The sequence below is a fragment of the Stegodyphus dumicola genome, chromosome 10 (assembly GCF_044657685.1).
Source record: "Stegodyphus dumicola isolate Sdum_Otavi_A_Nest chromosome 10, ASM4465768v1".
Classification (NCBI taxonomy): Eukaryota; Metazoa; Arthropoda; class Arachnida; order Araneae; family Eresidae; genus Stegodyphus; species Stegodyphus dumicola.
Window position 1 is genome coordinate 20133488 of NC_140777.1, and position 25768 is coordinate 20159255.

The window sequence follows — 25768 nt, forward strand, 5'->3', positions numbered from 1 at the left end:
TTTTTGATTAACAAACTCAAGGATTTCAAAGCGAGCAATGGCAACGTTGTGCAGAAAAAACATTTTTATCTCCAGCGCGTGGGTCTCTGTATCGGAAATTCTAAAGATATGCTCGTTTTAAAACTATTTTGCGATATTGCTGTTGCACTGGATCTTATGGTTTAAGTGCGAGGAACATGATATTTAATAAAGAAAGGTAACACACAAAATGTTAAAAAACGCCCCTTTAGACGTAATTTAAAATCTGAAACATTTCAGATTTTTTTTTTTTTTTTTTTTAAATCAGTAAAAATAAACACTCAAATCAACTACTTGTTGCAATACAATTAAGCAGCGACACAGAGCTTGCAATAATCAGCAACACTTCTTTCACATGAACAGAAAAGAATTTTTTTTCTCCAAGTTTTATTTTTTTACGGATTGTCATTAATCACGATCCGAAAGCTTCTAAATTCGATTTCTCAAGTAGAATCCCGTGCATGATTAAATGGCCTGCTTTTAAAATTCTTTCTGCTTCAGAGATACAGAGAGAATTTGTACTTCCTTGAATGAAATGAAAAATCTCAGAAAAGCCTAGCCACTCTATTTTCGGATGTGTAAGATCACATTGCAACACCATTTTTTATCCTCCACGCTAATGTATGAGAGCATTACTTATAGATGAATTTAATCGTTATAGAATTGTAGCAATCGTAAAGGTTCGTAATAGATTGAATGCACACAATTTCAATGATAGGTTGATAAAATTTATTTTATCAAATGAAACACTTCAGAAATTTGGAACTTTCCACAAAGATAGTCGTAGAACTCTTCACAGTATCACAGAGTACAATCAGTAGTTATACTTCAAAATACTCAGAACGTTAAACACAATGCAATGCAAAGCGCAGCTAAAGAAAAAAACACACGGAAAACACAACTACTAACAGTAAATGCTCTTTCCGGCCTTATAATGTTTTCACCCAGCCGACAAGATATTTCTAGTACTTTCTGCTTCTCGAAAGTATCAGCTGCCAACGAAATGCCTTTGCATAATCCGATTTCAGCTACCAGTACAAAAGGCCATTTCGAATATGGAATGAGTTCCAGAGGGCGCAGTATTGTTTTGTCGTAGGACTATAGATCGAAATGTCCTTCTAGGTAGGTTTCCTGTTTGAAGATTGAATTTACCAACTGCCCTTCCCTACTTCTTCGTCACTTCACGGGTATCGATCAGCGATTTTGAAGTTGTAACTTTCGTATGACCAGACTAATCGGCTCATATTTCGCTTCGACCCTTCAGCAATATAGGCAGCTTGCTGGGCAGGGTCTTCTAGATAGGGCATACGCATTTCCATGTGATGGTTCCTTCTCATGGCAGATAGTTATGTCGTCAGTGGCTGAATGCAGTTCGTTATTTTTAAAGCCCAAGAAAAATTTACTTTTTCCGAGTATGTAAAGAACTGTAATATATGCCGTATGATAGCAGATGGCACTTCCAAACGTGATGTTTACGTTTAACTTCCTATCAATTTCGATTTTGTCACCAAACCCAGTCTGGAGGATAACGTAGAATAGCGTCCAAATGAGATTATCATTAAACTGTTGAGCTAAATCTTTCCGAGTGATGGTAACATTGGCTTCTGTATCAATGGACATGTTGCAAGGATCTCCATGAATATCCCCATGATGAAGAGTCCATTACTGTCGCCACTCACTGTAGAAATCTGAAGCGCTTTAAAATGGGGCTTCTCATTATTTTCAAACTCCGCACCCCGAGATGTCCCCTAATTTGTTTCCTGCGTCGTTGGTGGTGAATGGTCTTATTTTAAGTACCCTGGGGTGTTCTGCAGTTCCTTCGCACGTGGCTTTCAACACCACATTTTTAAAAGTAGGTTTCTTGTCACTCCTATTCCGTTTCAAGGCATTGACTTGTCCGGTTAAATCGTCTAAACGAGCAGTCAGTTGATCCTTTGGCTCTTGGACACGAGCAGCTGATTGCATGGCGGTCTGTACTAGTTGCTTTTTGGGCTTCCTGGAATTTCGTGGCGTACACTAGAGCGCTTTTTAAATCCTTGACATCCGCCATTTGCAGGAGCTTTCTGTATTTCAGGATCCCGAACGCCATCGATGAAGTACTGCAGGGAAAGAATTTCCCTTGTTTCTATCACGCATTCCAGAAAGGCGAGACGAAACAGCCTCTCAATATCCGTGGCATGTTCCTGGAGTCTTTCCTCGGGCTTCTGTTGACTGGATTTTAGTTGAAGCCTGATATAAGCTTTTAAACACTTCTTCCCAAAGAGCAAAGAGGTATTTATGACGTTGATTTCTTTGTTTTATTTCTGAACTGCGACTGGATAAAAAATATCTGGAATACCACTCTTACATAACGGCACAATGCGGATTCATTTTCGGATAAGGCACTTTAAATTCCAGGAAGGGGACATAACCAAGCGAAAATGATACATTAAATTGCAATTTGCTTATGATTTTTTTGTGTGCGTACGTGTTCATAACGAATTGAATGCCCGCAAAATCGATGATAACTTAATAAAATTTATTTTACCCCCCTCCAAAAAAAAAAAAAACCCACTCCACAGTTCTGGAACTTTCCACAAACATACTCGCACAGCTCTTCTCAGTATCCAGAGTACAATCAGTAGTTACACTTCAAACTACTAAGAGCGTTAAACGCAATGCAAAGAGCATTTAAAAAGGGCGAAGCTCCTATGGAGATCTCTCAATACTCCGAACTCACGCTGAACTGAACAACAGTTGAGAACTGATGCTGTCTCTGGTCCTATATAGTATCCCCCATCCGCCGAGAAACTTCTAGTACCTTCCATTTCTCAAAATCCAGAGTCGTAGCTAGGGTTTTCAGCGCCCAGGGACAACTGAAAATTTCGCGCCCCCTACTGCTTGCCAAGGATGGAAAACATTTAATTCTAAAATGTTTTAACATCAGTTTGGCGCTCCTTGGATTCTGCGCCCGGGGGCAGATGCCCCCCTTTGCCACGCCCCTGTCAAAATCACTGGAAAGGGTTTACGGTTAGTTAGTTACACATAAGGCCCACATACGGTTGCATTTACACATACATAGGGATCAATCACAGTTATTCGAAAGCAATACCGATCACAAGTATACAGGGACTGGAGTAAAATATGGTCGCTAATTTTGGCGATTTTTTGCAATTTCTTGCTAAATTTAATAACAAAAATTAGTTGCCAAAACCATCGCCAGCTTGGCAATGCACAGCCAATTTAGAGAGATAACCATTTGCCACAATGTTAGACTTCCCTCTGTATTCTTATTTTTCCGGCAGAGCTTTGTCTTTTTCAAGCATTTTCTATTACATTGCATAAAAAATACTACCATTTCACTCATAATTTCATTAAAATTATTTACAGACATACAAAATTCGTAACCACACTTTTTATCTCTCTCTCTCACACACACATATATAAAACAAAACAAACAAACAAAAAATCTGTGAAAGGTTTCAGATTTTAAATTACGTCCAAAGCGGCGTTTTTTTAACGTTTTGTGTGTTACCTTTATTGATTAAATATCATGTTCTTTGTACTTAAACCATAAAATTCAGTTCAACAGCAATGTCGCAAAATAGTTCCGTGCCCTGGAGATGAAAAGATTTTTTTTTTTTTTTTTTTTTTTCTTCTCCCGTAGAGTGTTGTTAATACTCGCTTTTAAATCGTTGAGTTTGTTAACCAAAATTCATAAGTTTTACAAAATATGAAATCGATAATTAAACAAATTTCAAATTTGGGCTTTCAGATGCCCATATTCGCAGTAGGGTCACGTAATTCTAAATTGGATGGCTCTAGGTTCCGTTGTTTTATCACAATGCAAGAAACATACATCCATTTATGCATCTTCTTCATTATTTAATTTCTTCAAATATAATACAGGGCTATAGTATTTAGCGGCAACGATTTGAAAAGAGATACAGCCTTTTTAATGTTTTCAACGCGAAATCGCAAAATGAAAACAATAGTCTTGCAAAAATCAAAAACAGAAACACAGTAGTAAATTACACGAAAGGTTAAAAATTAGAAAGAAAAAAGGAATTTACATCCTTCACCGCATCATCAACAAGGGGTTGGTTCAGCAAAAGAAGCAAATACATAGCTGTTTATAAACTAACAAAGATACAAATTAAAATAATCTCAGGAAGTTAATCGAAGTAATCTCTGTCGGTGCAACTCCTACAGGTATTAATTTAACATATTAATTTAAAGTTCTTTGCATAATTCCCACCACTTGTTGCTGCTGTTGTTGCACTTGTTGCACTTGTTGCAACTGGATTAGATTTTGAACTACATTTTGCTTTGTGTTTATGCCTTAGACGTTCTGTCGACTTTTTATTGTAATGTGATGATTTGGAGTTTGCAACGGATTGACGATGGTTCTCCGCGTTATAACTTGGAGAGGCTTTACTGCGTAGTTAGAAAGATGACACTCGAAGGACAAACTTGTAGACGTGGCCGAATCGAACACAATTTTTACTGCTGGACACGAAGTAATTATCGAATCATATTCTTCATCACACATGATAATGGGCGCGCAATACACAACCCACAACTTTATACAGATTATCACATTTAAGATATCCGCATAGTCAGCAACACGACAAAGCAAAGGGAGCAAAGTAGCATCTTGGAAGCAGGAGAGCAGAGAGAAATAGTGTTTTAACAGGAAGAGAGGCAGAAGCTAAAGCGCACAGTTATCCAATATAGAGGCTGACCAAGAGAAGGTTTTGGTTTAGATTAGAAAGATTTCAGTTCTCGAAATTTTGAGTTCGTGCTTCGAATGAGCTACGTCATCAGTGTTATGCATGCAATGTGACATAGATTAATCTAGAAATGGGGCAGTCCAAAAAAGTTATTTCTTGTTTTAGAATACAGAGAGGAAATACCCAAATTAAAAATGAGGGATTAAGAGACTATTACTAAATTAAATTATAAAGCTTTTAATTTGTAGGCATATTATCTATACAACGCGCGTCTTTTTCTTTACGAAGAACCCTGAAAGATATCGTTGCGTGTTTACGGGTTCCTAATAGATTGGATGCACAAGTCTGATGAAAAGTTAATAAAATTTATTCTTATCACAAGAAATAAAACAAAATGCTGAAATATTTCCGCACAGATATTCGTACAATATCACAGTATCACACATATTTCAAGAGATTCTCCAAGTTCACAGATGACATTTATTACGATGATTAAAGACAATACACAACACTATATCGGACGAAAGACAAATTTACTTAAAGAATGGCGCTACAAGATTGCATTCCTTATTGACGCTTCAAGACACGTCTTCACATGAAGAGTTACAGGGCCTAACTGTTACAGGGCACTTGGCGCGTACTCGAGAAGCATTACTCATTCTTCATGTACTTCTGCTTCAAAATAACCTAATGGTTCTACACATCTTTCTTTGATAATAATAGTCATGGTCTCTGAACTAGACTGGAAAATTTAATCTAATTAATTGGCGTACAAACTACTATTCGGTACTAAAGTATAGTTTTGGAATAAACATGTTAAAGGATAGTACTTACTACTTTCAGGAAAATTCTGGAATAAACATGTAAAGGAAATTAGATGAAGAAATAATCCCTAATTTTTTTATCTTCGTATAAAGTTTATGTTTATGGAAAGCATAACTTGCACCAAGGTATCAATCATAGAATCCGAGTTAATTTCTTTGCTTACTTTTTCTTACTAAAGGGATTTTCAAAGAGATGCGCTATTAAATTTAATGTTATTATTGCGCTATTAAATTTAATTTAAGGTTAAATTAGTAATGAATAAAACTTTGCAATATTTCTAAAGAATAAATTTTTAAAATATTTTTACTTCATAAACTGAAGTTTTTACAATGAATTTTTTCCATGTTAAATATGTAGAGAGAAAGAAATAGGAGGAGTATCTCTGGAATTTGAAATTCGGTTCGAATTATGAACGTTTAGTGACGTTACCGTTTGGTAGTAAGGCCTCTTGAAATTAGGCTGATGAGATGCAATGTGTTAAACAGTTGATACAGTACTAGTAATTCAGTTCTCACTTCGCGGCAAGGAAGAATGCATAAAAACTCAAAATATTTTCATTAAAAATTGAAGGATCTAGAAAAATATAAAACACCAAATACAGTTAAAACAGTTAAAATTAATTTCCATGCAAAAACAAGGCATTCGGACAGCAGGCAAGAAGACAGATTTTTCGGTGCATAAAACTAAAAGTTTCCTTTTATACCGACTCGGTAAAAAGACACTGAAGGTGCAGAAAGACTTAATTCACTATTCTGTTAAGTTTCAAATGTAAAAAAAAAAAAAAAAAAAAAAAAAAAAAACTGAAATTTTTCAGATTTTAAATTACGTCCAAAGGGGCGTTTTTTTAACGTTTTGAGTGTTACCTTTATTTATTAAATATCATGTTCTTTGCACTTAAACCATAAAATTCAGTTCAAGAGCAATATCGCAAAATAATGTTAAATTAAGCATATCTTTAGAATTTCCGATATACACAGTCTCGCGAGTTGGAGATAAAAGTATTTTTTTTCTATATAACGTTCCCATTTCTCGCTTTTAAAGCATTGAGTTTGTAAATCAAAAATTCGTTAAAGTTTTACAAAATATAAAATCTATAATAAAACAAATTCCAAATTTGGGATTTCAGATGCCCATATTCGCAGTAGGATTTCGTCATTCAAAATTCGATGGCTCTATGTACCATTGTTTTATCACAATGCGAGAAATAGACAATCATTTATGCAGATTTTTCATTATTTAATTTCTTCAAATATAATGCAGGACTCTAACATTTTGTGGCAACAGTTTGAAAAGTGAACCGACGTTTATGAGTCCGACGCAAAATGCCAAAACGAAAGCAATAGTATTTCGGGACTGAAATCCCTTTGGACTAATAAATATGGCAGCTGTGGTGAACACAAAATTAGGCTTAGCCGCACTTAAACAACTTTTGAATTGTTGATAATTCTACAAATATTGCATAGAGATTAACTAAAGGCATAAAAACCTTAATTGGATGATAAGAACAATATAATTCAATCATTTTTAAAGTAAAAAATGCACAATTTACCAACATATAAGAATAAAAGAAAAATGAGCTCATTGAGCCCAATAACAGAGTGGGTATATACATATATTGACATATTTTTGGTGCGGCCGATTTCAACCAAAAAGGGAGGTGCACAACTACATGTTATAGCAGTCCTATAGACAAAATTTCAAAGTTCTGAGGCTACTCGTTTTTGAGTTATGCGAGATACATACTGTTAGAACCGAGCCGGAGCATATGTAGTACGTACGTACAGACGTCACGAAAAACATCTCTTTTGACTCCATTTGAAATCAGTTTTATAATTCGTTTGGGGGAAAATAATCCTTTATTCTGTCCTTACGTACAGATGTCATGCAAAAACATCGGTAAATTGCATTCGATAGCTGTCAAAATGGATATTTTCGGTGAAATATGGTATCCAGAATTTTTCGTGATTATAATACTTCTTTTGCTTCGTACAAGCAAGTAGAGAGTATACCTTTAAAATTTCTTCACAGCCATGCGGCGTTGGAGATAAAAATATTTTATTTGTACAATGTTGTCACTGCTCGCTTTCAAATCGTTGAGTTGTTAATCAAAAATTCATTAAAGTTTTATAAAATATGAAATATAAAATTCGGGCTTCCAGGTGCACATTTTCGAGTAAAGGATAACGTTATTTAAAATTTAATATCACTAGGTACTCTTTTTTATTTCCACAGTACAAGGAACATAGAAATATGCAGATTCCTCATTATTTGAATTTCCTTAAAGATATTACAGCGCGATAGTATGTTTGTGGCAACAATTTGAAAAGTGATCCGCCGTTTAAAGTGGACGATGCAAAATCCCGTTTCGAGACTAAAATAGCTCATTCCAGTTAACGCTCTTTTGGATTAAAAATTTTTGCACCAGGAAACGAAATTCACGTAGCAGTAAAAATAAAAAACAATAACATAAATTTCAAGTGTCAATAAATAAAAATAATAACATCTAATTTCAAGTGTCCTCCCCCCCTCCAAGTATTTTTCTTACAACTATTATGCGGTCTCATTCTGAACAATTGTATTATTTTTAACAGAAAGCTGGCGTTACCATGGTAACGATGTTTGATTGTGGCTCACAACATGCTTCTTAGGAAAAATACCTGACATTCTTGTAATTTGTTACCTGTAGCAACTTGTCCAGAAATGGAGAAATTAGGGGATAACAGTTCTATGCTATTCTATACACACAGTTAGGTGCTTGTCTTGTACATGGAGGACGAAGAATTTAATGCCGCAGATATCAAACAGGAACAAGCAAAACGAGAAGAACCATTAGATGATTTACAAGCACAGGAGCAAGGGACAAATGTGCAGGAGATTAATATAGTACACGAAATTCTGGTAAAAGAAAATTACATAATTTAATATATCTCTAATGCTTTCAATTCTCGCATTTTTTAAGAATTTAAGTATAAAAATATTTATTTAAGAACATGCGCACAGTTATGTATTCTGTTTATATGTTCCTAATAATCACCGTTTTATAGAAGCTATTATTATTATTATTTGCTTTGATAATTTTTAGATGCAAAATTTTCCCTTTGTTTGTAGGCCTTAGCAGAAGAAAGAGAAAATCTGATAAAAAATAATAAAATTCTACAAGAAAAATTGTCAGTATTCATTAAGGGATCTGCTGAAAAGGTCTGCAAATTCATAAAATCAATGGTTTTTAGATTTCTCTTTTATATTAAGGTTATTTTATAAAATATTTCTAAAATTTCCCACACTTTCAGGATTATTTTCAGAAAATAGATATACCTTTGGATGCGGACGAAGGAACATTCCATGAAGTTTTGGGTAGACAATTTTCATCCATTAATCAAATGAAATAACGTTGAATATAAAATTTTAATTTTCTTTTTAAATATGCAATAATTTTTTTGAAAGAAATAATATTTAATCCTTAAAATAAACATCTAAATATTTATTAATAGAATATACAAATCTTCAAACTTATAGTGAATTAACTAATAAGAAATTACACAGTGTCTCACAAAAGTGATGGGACACTTGTGCTTTACAAAAGGAAACTGTAGTAAAATAAATTAAGAAAACATGTAAAAATTTTTTGTGGGTGTGTTTCATACTTAAATTTAGTAACAATTATTACATAACATACATTTTCTCAAAATATTAAAATATTAATTTAATAAAAATATAATTGTTTAGAACGGAGCAAAGAATGGCTCACATAAGTGATGGGACACTTACTTTTCCATCAAATATTTATCCAAAAATTTTACTTTTTAAAAGGTTTTAATACTTTGTTGGATTTCCTTTTACTTTTAAAACATGATTTAATCTTCTTGGAATGGATTCGACTAATTTTTTTTTTTTTTTTTTTTGATTTCTGGAGTGATTTTACCCCATTCTTCTTGAAGCACCGATTTTAATTGTTGTTTTGAAGAAATGGTGCTTTTGCGAATTCTTGATTCCAATTCTTGCCAAATATTCGCTATGGGATTTAAGTCTGGAGATTGTGGTGGTGTTTTTATTATTTCAGGATAGTTATGCAGCAGTTCTAACGTTCAAAGCAATGTGTTTGGGGTCATTGTCCTGGTATAATTTAAAATCGTTATGAAGGTTCAATTTTCGTGCTGAAGATTTCAAATTTTGATTTAAAATGTCAATATACTTGTACCGATCCATTATACTGTCAATAAAAACAAGATTACCAACTCCAGCGGACGGCATACACCCCCATACCATAACTCCTCCCCCACCATGTTTTACTGTTGGCACCAAGTTCTGTTTACGAAATTCTTCCCTGGGTTTTCTCCACACCAAGATTCTACCTCAGAACCAAATATATTAAATTTTCTCTCATCAGCAAATATAACTTCGTTCCAGTAATCAGAATTCTTATTTATGTTGGATTTTGCGAAAGCCACTCTGAGTTTTCTATTCTTTTCACTTACGAAGAATTTTTTTCCCGCCTGCTCCACCGTGATATCCAGCAGATCGAATTACTCTTCTATTAGTCTCAGGATTAACAATTACTCCATATACTGCTTGTAAATCAGCAGCAACTTTAGGAGCACTCATTCTTGGATTTTTTTTTTAATATTTCAAACGATAATTCGCTTCATTCCATTGGATAGCTTTGATGGTCGGCCAGGTCTTCTTTTATCCTGAATCATATGATTCTTTTTATATCGTTTAATGATCTTGAAAACTGTTGAATGACTCAAGTTAACTGTTTCAGCAGTTTTTCTTATAGATTTTCCACGTTCAATATGCAAATTAATAACTAATTTTCGAACTTCAGGCAAAGTTTCTTTTCGTTTAGCATTCATGGCTGCACAGAGCTAAAAAACACAAAAATTCCAAAACAAACTGGAGAGAAATACTGCAGACGATTTTATAAATTATTGCCAATTGCTTTTGAGTAAAAATAAAAAACCCCAAAAATATTTTTATTGTAGTACGTAGTAGTATCTAATGGTGTCCCATCACTTATGTGAGCCATGTTTTGCTCCGTTCTAAACAACTGTATTTTTATTAAATTAATATTTTAATATTTTGAGAAATGTTATGTAATAATTATTACTAAATTTAAGTATGAAACACACCCACAAAAAATGTTTACATGTTTTTTTAAATTTATTTTATTACAGTTTCCTTTTGTAATGCACAAGTGTCCTATCACTTTTGTGAGACACTGTACATATGATGACTTTTTTTAACAGGAGATATAGATACCAAATTGAATGAAATTATTACGTTTCATGAGCAGAGTAAAATTCAGCAAGAAGTTTTAAAAGAACAAATAAATGAAACACAAGAAATTTTGAAAGAATTAAATGAGAAATTCAGTCGGATAAAAGAAACAGTGGCTCTACAATCCATAAACAGCAAAACAGGAGAACGTTTTAGTGAAGAAGTAAGTAATGTGGACTCTTCCTCTAGACTAAAATTTCTTCCATAAGACTCTTACTTAGTTTCTTTATTTCAAACAGGAAGTTAAAGCACTTTTAAGGAAGGAAGAGGAAGTACAGAAAAGTCTGCAAGAATTCCAAACTGAAACCATCAAAAAAAGACATAATTTAAATGTCGCAACAGAAAAGAAGAAAAATTTGGTACGATACTTAATTTGTGAAATTTTGTTGAAAAGAATTGAAAGTTTATGCATTCGTCGGTACTCTTCTGTTATCAGGACCCGATTGAGAAATATATGTATGTATGCTTGTGTGTATGGATGTATGTGTTCATGTATGCATGTATATATGTAGGTGCAAATGTATGTGTTTTTATACACATGCACATATATGCACATACACTAGTATGCGGAAGGCTTATATACATATATTTTTGAATACGGTCCTGACAACGGAACAGTGCCCATTCGTCTTTACAGTAGCATTTGTACTAGATACTTTTATTTTATTCAGAAATTTAAACATAAAGATAAAATTACTTTTTCATTATAACCTATATACAAGCAGTAGGAAATCAGAAATTTTAATACTATCTCATTGAATTAAAAACAAAATGGTAAAATATTACTCAAAAAGTAAATAAATAAATAATAAAATAAAAATTAAGAACCAGTAATAACATACAAACTTATAATTATTTGAATATTTTGGCCCAAATAAAACTTCTTGTAAATAGGGTAAAAATAATTGAACATATTTTAGAAAAATATGCCCCTGTTGTAAATCAAAGCATTTCAATGAAGCAAAAGATAATCAATTTAGTAATAAAATTATAGAAAATGCGAGATTGAGTAATCATTACAAACAGCAGACTCCCTCTTATGAAAACTAACTTATCCAAATACTGAAAACTTTCAATTATTTAATCTTTCTTAATTTAATAATTAAAATTTTTGATAAACAGTAAATATGCTGAACCTATATAGTTGATAACCACCTATTTTATAACAAGCCTTTCAAAACTAGGTTTAATATTAATCATCTAGTCTAGACTAAATTGAACAAGATCCAAAAAATGTTAGCTTTTGTAACTTCCTGATGAAAAGTTATTATTAAACGAAGCTATCTGGTTGTAACGAAGGTGTTTCGCCAAAAAATGTTCTTAAAGTTAGGAGAAAGGGGAAAAAAAAATGAAAGCAGTACCTTTAGTGCGGGTAGTAATCACTACCCAAAATCCACGATTTTCTGCCAACGTTTATGGCCAAGAAACTTGGTGGCCACGAGTCCAAAAACAGATCAACCTCATTTCGGACGTCCTATGCAGAATGGAAGACAGCACCAGCAAGATATAGCTGCAGGTGCGAAGAAAGATAGAAGTCGGGGCTATACGGTGGGTGTGGCAAACGATCCCATTCGATTCTGTACAGAGTCCAGCCGGTGAACGCAGACATATGTGGTCTTGCATTATCTTGAAGAAACATTACCTTTTTGCGTTGGAACTCACTTCGAAGTTTTTCCATGATAGCAGCATCAACACGGACTAGCATCTAGCTGTACACCTTACTGTCGACGGTTTTACCTTTTCCCAGATACTCTTTGTGGCTATTCCATCTGATAAAAAGCATGATCTTTTTGTTGGTCAAATTGTATTTTGCGACTCTGCTGACGGGCGCAGGCTAACCCCCCTTTCGGCCTGTGTTGTGAAGTAAATCCACTTCAACATCAAGTGACTATCCGGTTCAGAATTTTGTCCTTGCGTTGATATTCGAGCAGATTAATGCAGACTCGAACAACCTCTGTCCGTATCTGCTGGAGTCAGCTGTCATGCAGCACCCAGCGATTGAATTTGTACGTCAAGTTTATGCGATGCATAGCGCGGCTAATGGACATGGCACTAATGTTTAACTTCTTAGCTCTCGAGTGGTTACACACTGATCTTCTGCCACAAATTGTCGCAGGCGGGCCTCATTAATATCAGTAATGCAGCTAGAGCACTCTGCTTTTTGAATGTCATAGTCCTTGTTATTAAACTTTCGATACCAAACCTTCACACTGGCATATAATACAACGTTAACGCCTAAAGGCCTATGATTTGGTGACATTCTGTAGCTGACTTTTTTCTAATAGTGCTGGAAGTAAATGATGGTTCTACTATGATAACGTGATAGTTCCACTTCAGACACCTTGTACTTTATGATAACGATATCTTTTTACAAATTTCACAGCACAATGTTCTAAAGCGAGTCTCTTTTATTCAAATGCCAAAAATCGTTTGATAAAATATGATTAAATACGCCAACGCGAACTGTTTACGCAGACGTTATTTGCGATGGCGGGAAACTCGTTAAAACCAGATATAAAAGCTTCTTGCAAATAACTGTGTAAGTTTCACTTAATAGCTTTATAATATATTGGTTAAAGAATTATGCTGTAATTAAAGTTACTACTTTTTTTTTTTTTTTTTTTTTTCTGAATTAGGCTGAAGGAACTCTTGATTTTGCAGAGTATGAAGTGATGTGCATTGAAATTGATAATAATACAGAAGCAATTCAGCAAATAAAAAAGGTATTTTGTGACTTTAAATTTTACCTACCCATATTTTATTTATTTATTTGAAAATTTTAATCAGGAATTTTAAATTTTGCATACAGTGCCACATAATTTACTCTTTATTTTTGAAATTCAACTCTTCATTTTCTTTATGTATATATTTATATCTCATGAAAATCAAAACTAGCAATTTAAATATAAACTTTGTTAAAACCCATACATTTGTTTCCTGGTGAAAACCATGCAATGCAACTTATAAATGATAATCTACATCTGACATATAACTCTAAAATTCTTTGAATGCATTAGGCTGAACAGAATACACTACTTAATTCCATTGATGCAAATTATGCAGTAAACTTAAGTTGCCTCAATAACAAATTTTAATAACTTATTTATAGATGTAATGGTTAAGTTGAATAATAAATAAATGATTATGATTATGCCAAAGCATATGAAGGCTGTCTGCCTCAGAAGGGAAGGTCTTGTGGAAGACATTCCAATTAAGACTAGTTTGTACACACGTTACATATGAAGAAAGTCTTGGAAATGTCGTGTAAGCCAATCCATTTGCCAATACAAACTACCAGTGTTCAGTGGTCTTATCCAATTGGCTACATTTATAATTGAAACATTATGGAATATTCATTGTTTTCAACATAATCTTATGAAGTAATTATTAAAATGATTTAGTCATACAAACATCTTCATGAATTTGCATGAAAATTTAAATGCAGGATTTGCATAATATAATCCCTTGAAACACTAAAATGAAATTGTGATGAACTCTCTCTAAGATCACTATTCAGGGTTACAGATGATTTCACTTTTCATTTAGAGGTGGTCATCTTACAGATAGAATATTGAATACTGATGCTTTCAGAAATCCTGGTCAGTTCCAGAGATGACTGTACAGTCAAAAGTCGTTAATTCGGACACCCATAATCCGGACCTCAAAGCTAAAATCTTTCTGCGCATGCGCCGCATTGAAGCATGCGCATAGGCGTTTTACTCGTGCGCGCAAGACATTTTCCACTGCGCATATGCGTCTGCGCAAGTGCAGAACACGTTTTCGCGTGCGCGTTTAATATATAACGGACGGTATAAGCTAAAATTATCTAATTATCTATTTCAATTAATGTTGATGATTGCGTTGTTCTTTAATCTTCGAATTGGATCCGGCTTATTATTTTTTGCAGACTGTAAGAGCAATTTTCTAAAAGTAAGCTTGAACTTTCGATTATGTCAAATAGAATTTCCGATGCTGGAGCTCCCAAAGGATCTAGAAAACGAAAGTATGTTTCGATGTCCATCAAACAAAAAACGAATTGCTACAAAAATGGATAAAGGCATATTCTTTGTTTATCTAACCGTTCCGAAATCTGTTTATCAATTTCACGCTGCTCTGCGCGGGGGGGGGGGACGTCGCGGCGCGCAATGAACTGGAAGTTGATTTGTCAACACTATCGTTATCTTCAGGGCAGATGTTTTTATTTTATTCGGCTTATAATTCCTTACTAAATGTAGTATTTAATTTCGGTGTACTCCGTCTTTGATATGATTTAAATCAAATTCGTCGTCATTATAAATATCACGAATACAAATCAAATAGTTTTCTGGTTGCAATTTTCTAATTTCGGCTATGCGTAAGGTATGCTTTACGCATCCGCGCGTTGAAAGAAATGTTTAATAAAGTAAACAAATAAATATTAGGCTTCTTTTTTGGTAAATTTTGATACCCTTTAGATCATAATTGCTCATTATTTTATAAATTACGGTTTCATATTTTTAATTTTATAATTTCTGCATGCCATCTTACCAGATTTAAACTGATGATCTATAATCCGGAATCGCCGAAGTCCCGACGAGTCCGGATTAAAGACTTTTGACTGTATTAAGAAAATAACTGCCACAAGACAGCTTATCATATTGCATCAATAATAAACGGAATTTGATATGACTCATTTAAGAGAAAAAGCATTAAATGTATGAAAATCCAAACTATAATTTGACCTACAAATGTCGCAGACTAAATGGAAACTTTTATTAATTACCAACAAATGATGTAGACACAGATCTTTATTAACCATCATATTGCCCAGGTGGGAAGATCTGCAATTATAAAAGTATGTGCAAAAGTCTGAAATAATTCAAACAAGATGAAACCGGGCTTTCCATGTAAAATTTATCTGAATACCTATAATGATAAGTTTAAAATTCTGATATAAATTACTCCTACCATTCTCTAACATACAGACATACTTAACCTGTAAATCAAATTTTTAAATAATATTTTAATGACACAGTTCAAGAAATTAAAATTCAGTTAAATGTAAATTTATTATGCAATTATACATAATGACTGGGTACTTTCAAATTAATTACATTCTCAGAAATTCGGCAATTCACTGGTGACTTTGTGAACTGGCAAAAATGTTTAGCTGTCTTTATGGCTGATAGGCATTATTCTGTTCATAAATGCTTTTTTTTTAAAACCATATCAGCTGATAAAGGCCACAATAATTCTTTATTGGGGAACACTAGAAGGAAACACTTAATTAAGTTAATCCACTACTCAAAATCATGTGCAGTACATGCATGTGTGGATTGGTTGTTGTCACATATACAATAAAACTATACCAAAATTAACATACCAATTATTGTTTTATTTCTCTATTAATTCTTGTCACATAATTTCAACTGTTCCACAGTAGCAGTATCCATACAATAGAACTGAACAGAGCAATAGCAATTTTATGCATGGTATTTTGAAAATTTACTTTTAGCCACACCACATGAGAAAAGCACAAAAGACTAAAAATATGTATATCTCTTTCTGAGTTTTTTTTTTTTTTTTTTATTTTGAAGTGATTTTCTTCTACTCTAAATTTCAATGAAGACTAGAGTTCAAAAACGTTCAACTTGCTAAGATTTTTTCATATTTATTATTATTTTAACACAGAAATCCAATTTCCCAATAATAGACAAATCATAAAACAACATTACACCAAGAAATATAAAAAATATTACAGAAGAAAAATATGCTAATACAATTCAAAAGCCTATTATATTTCATTACAGATGTTTAATTTTAAATTTAGTTTCCTGTTTAGCAGAAAAGCAAAAATGTACAAAGAAAAATTACCTTCAGAATAACTTACTTAAAAGTTGTCAGGAGACCAAAATGATACTAGTCTGAAAAATCTACTCTTTATGATTTCATTTTTTAAAATGGAAATATAAATTTGCAGCTAGCCATTCAAACAATGTTTAATCTTGCATTCATTTTTAAATCCTGCTTATTTAACATTTTGATTTTCTATCAGAAATACAATTTAACTTGAGTTAATCTATCAAAATGTGTAGCCATTAGATTTCGATTTAATAGCAAACTCTTTCTTCAGGGACTTCTTTTCCCAGAATACAAAGGTCAATAATCAACTTCACTTATCATAACATAATCAAATCAAATCCTGATTGTTCAACACTAAATCATCCTCTCCAGTACCACTTCTGTTATCATCACTCACTCAAGTAAGCCCTCTCCCATGAACACGATATTCATGCATAATTATTACACCTTTAAAATATGCATATCTATTCTAATTTTTTCAATACATTATCCAAACATTTAGTAAGCTTCTTTTTAATTAAATACAAGGCATATGAGTCCTATCTGCCTAAGAAATATTCTTATAGAGGAATTTCCACGAAGAACTGGTTTGTATTTGCATAATATTTAGCATTTTGCAGGGATCTGTTTTTACATCCTCTCTGAATTTGTATTTCTATAACTTCCTATTACAGTAATACATTGCATTTTTATTACAACATATAAGAAAATGTATATTACTATTACCATTAATAATGCTCACTCTTAAGAATGTAACTCATCCGTAAGCTTAAAAACTTTTCTGTACACTGAAAATTATTTACCAGTAGCTTATAGTGAAGTCTTATTCTTTAGACAAGTTACCGAATTCTGTACTTGCTAACAAAATCCAGAATTTAGGAAGCCTTTAAATGAAATATAAAAGCTAGCACAAGGCACAAGGCATCCATCACTATTTGATAAATAAGTCTTTCTTTTTATAATCAGAATTCTTATATCTAATGTAAAATTAATCATTTTGGATTAGTCTTTTATATACACTGATTAATCAAAACTTTATAACAATCCTCCTAATACCTTGTTGCTTTGCCTTTGACACACAGAAAAGGTGAAGCCTGTCAGGATAGTATTTGAGAAGTGTCCAGACTATGATTGTATCAGATTTGCAAGCAGAGGTTTACCTGGTACTCTGTAATATCACAGGTGTGCTCAATAGGATTAATATCTGGTCAGTTAAAAGCTAGAGCATCAACTAAAATTTAGCAGTATATTCCTCAAATTGCTGTAGAATAGTTCAGACCTTGTGATAAGAAATACTGTCCTGAGAGAATTTATTTCCTATGGGAAAGACAGAAAATATTAAACGGTAAAAATGGTCAGCAGCGATGTTCGCATAATCATCATCTGTCATAAAGTTTTCATAATAACCAGTGGCCTGAGAGATATCCATGGAAATATCTCCAAAACATATTTCCACCTGCTGGACCTGTATGTCCAGCAGTACATATATTGATCCGTGTTTGCTTAGAAAACAGTGTACTTTGATATGGGCATTGATGGATGTAAAAGATTCAACCAGGTAGCTTTTTTCATTGTTGCATGTTCAAGGGTCTCTGCAGTTGTAAAGTTGATTTGCTGGTTTAACAGACTCCCTAAGGAGCATCTGCTGTTAAGTCCAATAAGCTATGTGCTCAAGTACACTTGTAATTGGATATGCATGTTATTCAGCTCTCAATTGAGTCACTGGCAGCCACAGGCCTTCACAAAAGAGATAATCTTTGATATCCACATTTTTTAAATCAGGTGCAGATATCTATTACCTCAGCATCTACCGCCAGTTTCACAATCTTCCACGTTTTTCAGGTATTAACAACAGCAGCTCATAAATATTTAATCAGCAACACTGTTTGAGAAATATGCATTCCTGGCCTTTGGGTCACCACAATTCGGTTTCCATAAAGTTGCATCAGATTTTTTTAAAACCATCTAGAATGACAATGTGGTTAATGAAATGCCTAATTACACAAACCACAAATTTGAATTCTGTGGAATGGGTGCATTTAAAATCTGTCATTATGAAAATCCTCTTGAGAGTGTTGTGGTCACAAAATACAGGTAACTCAGATTTTTATCCCCTAGAGTACTCTGTCAAAAAATGATAATACTTAAGCAGATTGTGGTAGCACTATGTCTAAATTAAATAAAATTAATCTTTATTTTACTTTTAATTTAAGTAATTTTTAATTTAATTTAATTTAAATTTTAATTTAATTTTAAGAAATTTTTATTACTTATGAAAATTATTAACAATAAATAACAAATGTTAAGTATATTTCAAAAATTACATTGATAAACTGCAAAAAATATTTAAAAATAGAAAACTTGATTAAGTTATCTATGTTTTATGAACTACACTCATGTCCATAAATTAAGGATAATTCAGTCATGCGGAAATTGAACTCTAAAATAAATATATCACCTGTAAAATCACTACACACATCTTCAACGTCACAATGACGAGAGTGTAAGAGAGTGATATATAAGGAATACAAGCAAAGAAGAAAAATTGTTCGCAGGCGCTTTATAAGCATTTCCATGCAATAACTGAATAGTTATGACAGAAAGGACGCATTTGGATGATTTTTTACGTGGTAGAATTATCGACCGTCTGAAATGTGGACTGGAAGTATCAGACGAACTTAAAATTGCCCAGACTGTCATCTCCAAGCTTTGGCAATGATTCCAAGATGATGGTAATGTGAGTAGATGTTACAGCACAGGTCATCCCAGAGTTACAACATCGAATGAGGACCGGTATTTGGCAGTTACTGCCAAAAGAAACAGGCGGAGCACAGCCTCAGACCTGTCTTGTCAGCTCTCTTCAGCCACTGGTATGACAATTTCAAGGCACAGACGTGTACAGACGCTTAGGGCAGATTGGTCTATATGCTCGTAGACCTGTCAGATGCATTCCACTTACTACAACTCACTGTCGCCTGCGGTTAGCCTGGAATAGAGAGCATGCATTGTGGACACCGCAACAGTGGGCTCGTGTGATGTTTTCCGACGAGTCCAGGTTTAGTTTGCAGTCTGATTCTCGCCGGACTTTCATATGGAGAGCTCCAGGGACTCGTTACCACCAAGAAAACATCATTGAATGACACCGTTACGGTGGTGCAGGAGTGATCGTTTGGGGTGGAATTATTCTGGGTTCCAGAACTGACCTGCATGTTCAAATTGGAACCATGACAAGCCAAATCTATCGAGACGTTATTCTGAAACAACATGTACGTTTGTTTCGAGGCGCCATGGGTGCACAATTTGTGTTTATGGATGACAACGCCCATCCTCACCCTGTAAACATCGTAAGCGAATGCCTTCAATCGGAGGATATCACCCGTATGGACTGGCCAGCATTCTCACCAAACTTGAATCCAGTAGAGCACATGTGGGACATCCTTGGCCGACGAGTTGCAGCCCATCAACCTCCTCTTACATGTCTACCAGAACTTCGGAGAGCATTACTTTTTGAGTGGTGTAATATCCCCCAAGATCAGATCGATAATTTGATACTCAGCATGCCTAGGACTGTATTGCATCATCTGGGAGACATACAATGTATTAACAATCATACCAACCATGTAATATTGGTTTTTTGTAAATAGGTTTTTTTTTGTAATTTGCTCCAGGGAGAGAAAAATCGCTAATTTTTTTAATAATATCAAACATATAGCATCTTTTTTTGCTCTTTACTTTTGTTTAATAAATAAGCTTTACAAATAAGTCAAATGTATTTTGCTTCTAACTCTTCCTTTGCTGATTTTGCATTATCCTTAATTTATGGACATGAGTGTATAAATAAATAAATCAAAATAATTCCTGCTCGCATAAATTTTAATACATGATAAAATGCTTAAAAAAATACTGCTATTTAGTTAAACTTAAAATATCATAAAAAATTAGTTTGCTTTTTATATTTGATTCATGTTATAAATCTAAGCATAAATTTCTTTGTATTTGAAAGACAACATTCAGTGCGTAATGAAATGTGATAAACATTGCCCCTTGAATGTCCATGTTAAGCAGAAAACTAGAAACTAAGGTAAAATAAGTTACCTTATTAAATACTATATGTAAAATTAAGTATTATAGAGACTAAATGTACTCTTAAATGTTTGCATTGGAAATTAATAAACTACTGCATTTTCACAAATATATTTCAATGTATAACTATTATTGACCAAAATTATATTTGAACTAAACAATTAAAAAAAAAAAAACATGTAAATAAATACAGAGCTTACTAAAGTAATATATTTCATTAAGCACATGAAATCTCTTTCAGAAAATAAGAGATATTACCAGAAAAGGGTCAAACATAGTAAAAATATTGAGTCACCTGCCACAGAAGTTGTATTTGGCCCAGAATACCAGATTGCTTGTGGAAGAAAAAGTAAAATCACTGGAGGATGACTTAAAAAAAGAAAGTATTCCTTTTAATTAAAACTAAAAATCTTCACGCCAGTATGTCAATAAATTTTCTTCTTTTAATAATTGTTTTGTTACAGGCACGAAATCAGCTATTTACTGAAAAAATGGAATATGCTAAAATGAAAGAGAAGAGTAAGGAACTTCAGTACAAATCTGCACTTTTGCAACATCCAAAACTTTTAGAGGACTACAAGAATGTTAAAGAAGAAAATGAAGAAATACAGAAACATTTAACAGAACTAAAATTAGCTTATGCAAATACATTAAAGATCATGGAACACTAATTATAAAAATATTTATTTTTAGTAGTCCTAAACAACATTTTTCTTCCTTATCCAATACCTGGATGTGATTAGAATTTTATAATTAAGAAAAAAAAAACTGTCTGCTCAAAAGCTATTTCATACTGGATAAGAGAAAATTATAATGATGTACTGAAACAACAATGAATATTTAATTTTTAAAATTATGTGTTTATAAATTACAATGGTTCTTTTACTTCACTGTATATTTTAGCTAAAAGAAGCATATACATTTGTGAAATTTCTTTTGAAAACAATTACTTCTCTCTTCAACAAGCCTTCAATAACTCATTTAAATATCTTCTTCTTTAGAACTTACTATACAATATCTTCACAGCACAGCCATACTTTCTACTCTACAGCACTGCTTGACAGTTCTATGATGTTATTGAATTCCTAGGACTGATTCTTAATATTTAAATTATTAAAGCCTTTATTAACATAGTTCCTTTTAGTTTTGTTCTTTCCATTAGCTCATATTCATGTAAAGATATTTATGTCATAACTGTTTTTCATATATAATAACTAGCTGCTTAAAATAGTAATTACCAAAAAGAGAAAAATATATAATGATTTTAATGAGTAAGTGTAGTTTCATGAGTTTCATGAGTGAATTTATAACATTTGTCCCCCCAAAAAGTAGTATGACAACGTAAAAGTCTAAATGCATACATTTATTTAAATACTAGAAATAGTACTAAATGTTTTCATACCTTATGCTTTAAGAGCTTTGCACTATGATTTGGAAAAATGTTCATTTGTTTCAGTCTTAACTGATGCATCCAATCACAAGGAAATAAAACTGTTTCCAATACTTGTTAGATTTATTGATTGGAGTTAGGGAAGAAAATAATTTAAGACAAAGTTTTGGCTTTTGTGCCGATAATACAAATTCTAACTCTGGAGGAGCTCATAGTGGATTCAGATGCACAGCACATATTATCCATAACACTATTAGAACATCAGCTGATGTTTTGATAGTTGATACAGAAATGATTATTTCTAAAATATACTTTAAATTTTTCAATGTTTCTATTCTAATAAACATTGAAAAATTTCTGCATTTTCATAGAAACCAATTTTTTAATGTTACTAGGGTATTCACATGGTTAGCATTACTTCCTGCCGTTGAAAGGCTACTCCAAATGTTTTTACCACTGATGTCTTATTTTCAATCTTAAGAAGAATGTCACATGCTTATTTAAAATTCCTTGAAAATCCAGTGACAGAAGCTTGGCTCTATTTTATTATCACTCAGGCTTCAATATTTCATACAATTATTACAACAATGGAAAATCAAACTGTGTTTGTATTTGATATAACTGCTTCAATATTGAACATGATAGAGGATACCTTTATTCCAATAAATGGTGGTAGTGGGGGGAACTCTTAAGAAATATTTCAAGAGAACCCAGATGTATCGCAATACAAAATTATTGAATTTCAAGAAGTTATTTTCTCATTTATCTGATTCTGCTTAATTATTTGGAGGAAAAAGTATTTCAGAAGATGGAAATGTACAGCTGGATTACATTAACTGAAATCCCTCCTTGAAGTCAAGATGAAATAGCCTTTTTATTAATTAATAAAATGATACCAAGTCATAAATTATTGGAAATTGATATATGCTCAGAGAAATATGCTTGCCTTAATAAATACATCACAGAAGAAAAATTATTGGAATAGTCAAAAAAGATGTGCGCAGTTCAGATGTGGATGGAAATAACTGCATATTTTAATAAAAATAAGATTCCTAGTTCAAGTATTTTTTAATTGCCACAAAAGTTTTTTTTTTTTTTTTTTGGGGGGGGGGGGTCTTCCAGGCACTAATGCTGCAACTGAGCAAATATTTTTAGCATTATGAACAGTTTTTGGAGTAGCGATGAGACACAGCTTAAAGTGAACACTTTGAAGGATATGTTAATCACCAAAATAAATTTTGATGAAAATTGCTTAGACTTTTATAAGATCAAAACAGGAAAAAGATGTTCTAGGAAATATTCATGCTTCAGAGAAATATTATAAGGCTACTTCAACAAAATAATTTAAAAGGGTTACAAATTTATTATTTTGCTTAAAAATGAATATTGCATTTTGATTTACTCTTTACTTAATAAAAATATTATATATCATTATTAAAAAGTAAAATAAAAATTATTTATTTTGATTTATACATACATATTGCACTACATACCACCTCCATCACAATAATGATAATAAAATATTTTTTTTTTTAATTTCAAATAATATTTAAAGAGGTTGAGCCACTTAATTTTCTTCCCCCATTTCCGTTAGCATTTTTGACTTCATGAAAAACTGACTATAATTACAATCTCAAATGACATGGAGAAAATAAATGCTTTACTGCTGACATGACTTATGGAAATAGATTTATGATTGGACGAAGGCTGGCAATAGTACTGACATGCCTATTTTAAAGTAATACACTATAATGGAGGAGAGACCCATCTGAATGAATGCACAGCGTGAACAGGAGCAAGCCACTAGAAAGGATGCACAATGGCATTCATCTATTAAATACATTTATAGGTTTACAAATATCTAATTCGAGTCACATAAAAATACTTTAAAAAAAACAAACTGTAATTTAATTCATGATAAAATTATTTCCGTAATATGCAAATCATAGCTTATGTGTATCTATCATTTTAATTAAATTCTCCATAAATCTCTACTTAATGTGTAGTTCAAGGTTTAATAGTGCTCTGTTGATGATTCAAATTTATCTGAGATCAGTGATTTTATTTAAATTATTGTTTTCAGACATAAGGATCTTTTTCTACTTCAAGGAAATAGCAGCTTTTAGTATTAGCTAAATGAAATCTAAAAACGATACAGCAATCACTTTTACTCACCACAAATATTACACTTGCATTTATCTCGCTGCGTCAGTAGTAAGAATTTTCAAATTTTCACAGATTCTTTCTAAGATAAAGCATTTTTGATTCTCGACTATCAACTCACCATAAATGTAAGAAAAAAATTTACAGGATTAACATATTTTCCATGCATTGCCTTATTCTTTAAAATAAATAATTTAATTGAATGTGGCAAAGTACATGAAGCCTATCCTGCCTAAAGGAAGAGCTTTTAGGATACTTTGTCTATCAAGTTATCCTTTACATCCATATGTAACTCATCTCTTATCTTTTAAAATATATGCTTCTCAAAGTATGTTCATAGGACAGTTTTTACTTACCTTTAGGCATGGAATGCATTTGGTGAATTTGATCTGGGATACTCTGTATATATTTATAGACTTAGACAACATATTCTGTAATAAATGATATTTGGAATAAAGTACAATACAATACATTAATATTTATATTGGTGAAGATCAGAAGTGAATACCAGTGAATGGGCAAGCAAAGTAACATTCTCCTCAAATGTAACCAAAATACAAGCTACTTTCCCTCAGAAAGGTCCTCTATAACGAAAGCCCTCCCTAAGACAAATAGCCCTTATGCTAGTTAGCCGACTAACTTTATGAATTACAAAAATCTACAAGGTATATTTGTGAAATTTTCAAATGCATGTTTTAAAATTTTACTTCTGTAAGTCTACTGTCAAACTTGAGTGAATATTTAGAAATTCTACTATGGAAATAACAATAATCAAAAACAGACTGCAGCATTTTTAAGATGATCTGCATATTAGTATAATAATTAAACTTGAGTGAATATTTAGAAATTCTACAATGGAAATAAAAATAATCAAAAACAGACTGCAGTATTTTTAAGGTGATCTGCATATTTGGGCAATTATACGATCAGATTATAATTTGAAAATTTCACTGGATTACACTACATACAGACTTAACAGGTGACTGTTGACATAAAATTCATAATGATTCAGAATACAAGTCACAGTTTCATGAAATTACATGTGGGATTTTTATTGTTAAAGGAATAGCTGAAAATAATATATTTAATTTACACTACTCATCAGAAAGGATATTAAGAGAAATAAATTTTTTTATTGAAAAATGATTGAAAACAATTTGTACAAAAGTATTATAAAACACAAATTACTAGGTTTTCCATCTGATAAATCCCAAAATATTTAATTTATAAAGTAAATTTTATAGAATTTAACCCCTGATTTGAAGTAAATCTTTCTAGTATGGTGTATGGCCATCTCTGATAGAAATGCAAACTTTATATCTTGATTTCATAGAAATGATTATACTTTTGATCAAGTCTTATGGAATTGTAGAGGAAGTTTTTGTTCTTGGCTGCTTCACACAAGGCCGTCTTTTACTACTTAGAAAGCATTTTCTAGTTTTTGATATGATACTTAGAG

The 25768-nt window shown here is 32.4% G+C and overlaps 1 protein-coding gene across 1 annotated transcript; it reads left to right on the forward strand.

Annotated features, from left to right (window-relative positions):
• Positions 1–7951: 7951 nt before the first annotated feature.
• LOC118194979 (uncharacterized) lies at positions 7952–21891 on the forward strand. The gene is made up of 8 exons (XM_035366204.2): positions 7952–8453; positions 8664–8753; positions 8846–8909; positions 10802–10995; positions 11072–11191; positions 13469–13555; positions 20998–21135; positions 21221–21891. Exons 1-8 carry the CDS (start codon positions 8322–8324, stop codon positions 21425–21427), a joined length of 1032 nt encoding a protein of 343 aa, XP_035222095.2. The 5' UTR covers positions 7952–8321; the 3' UTR covers positions 21428–21891.
• Positions 21892–25768: the final 3877 nt, after the last annotated feature.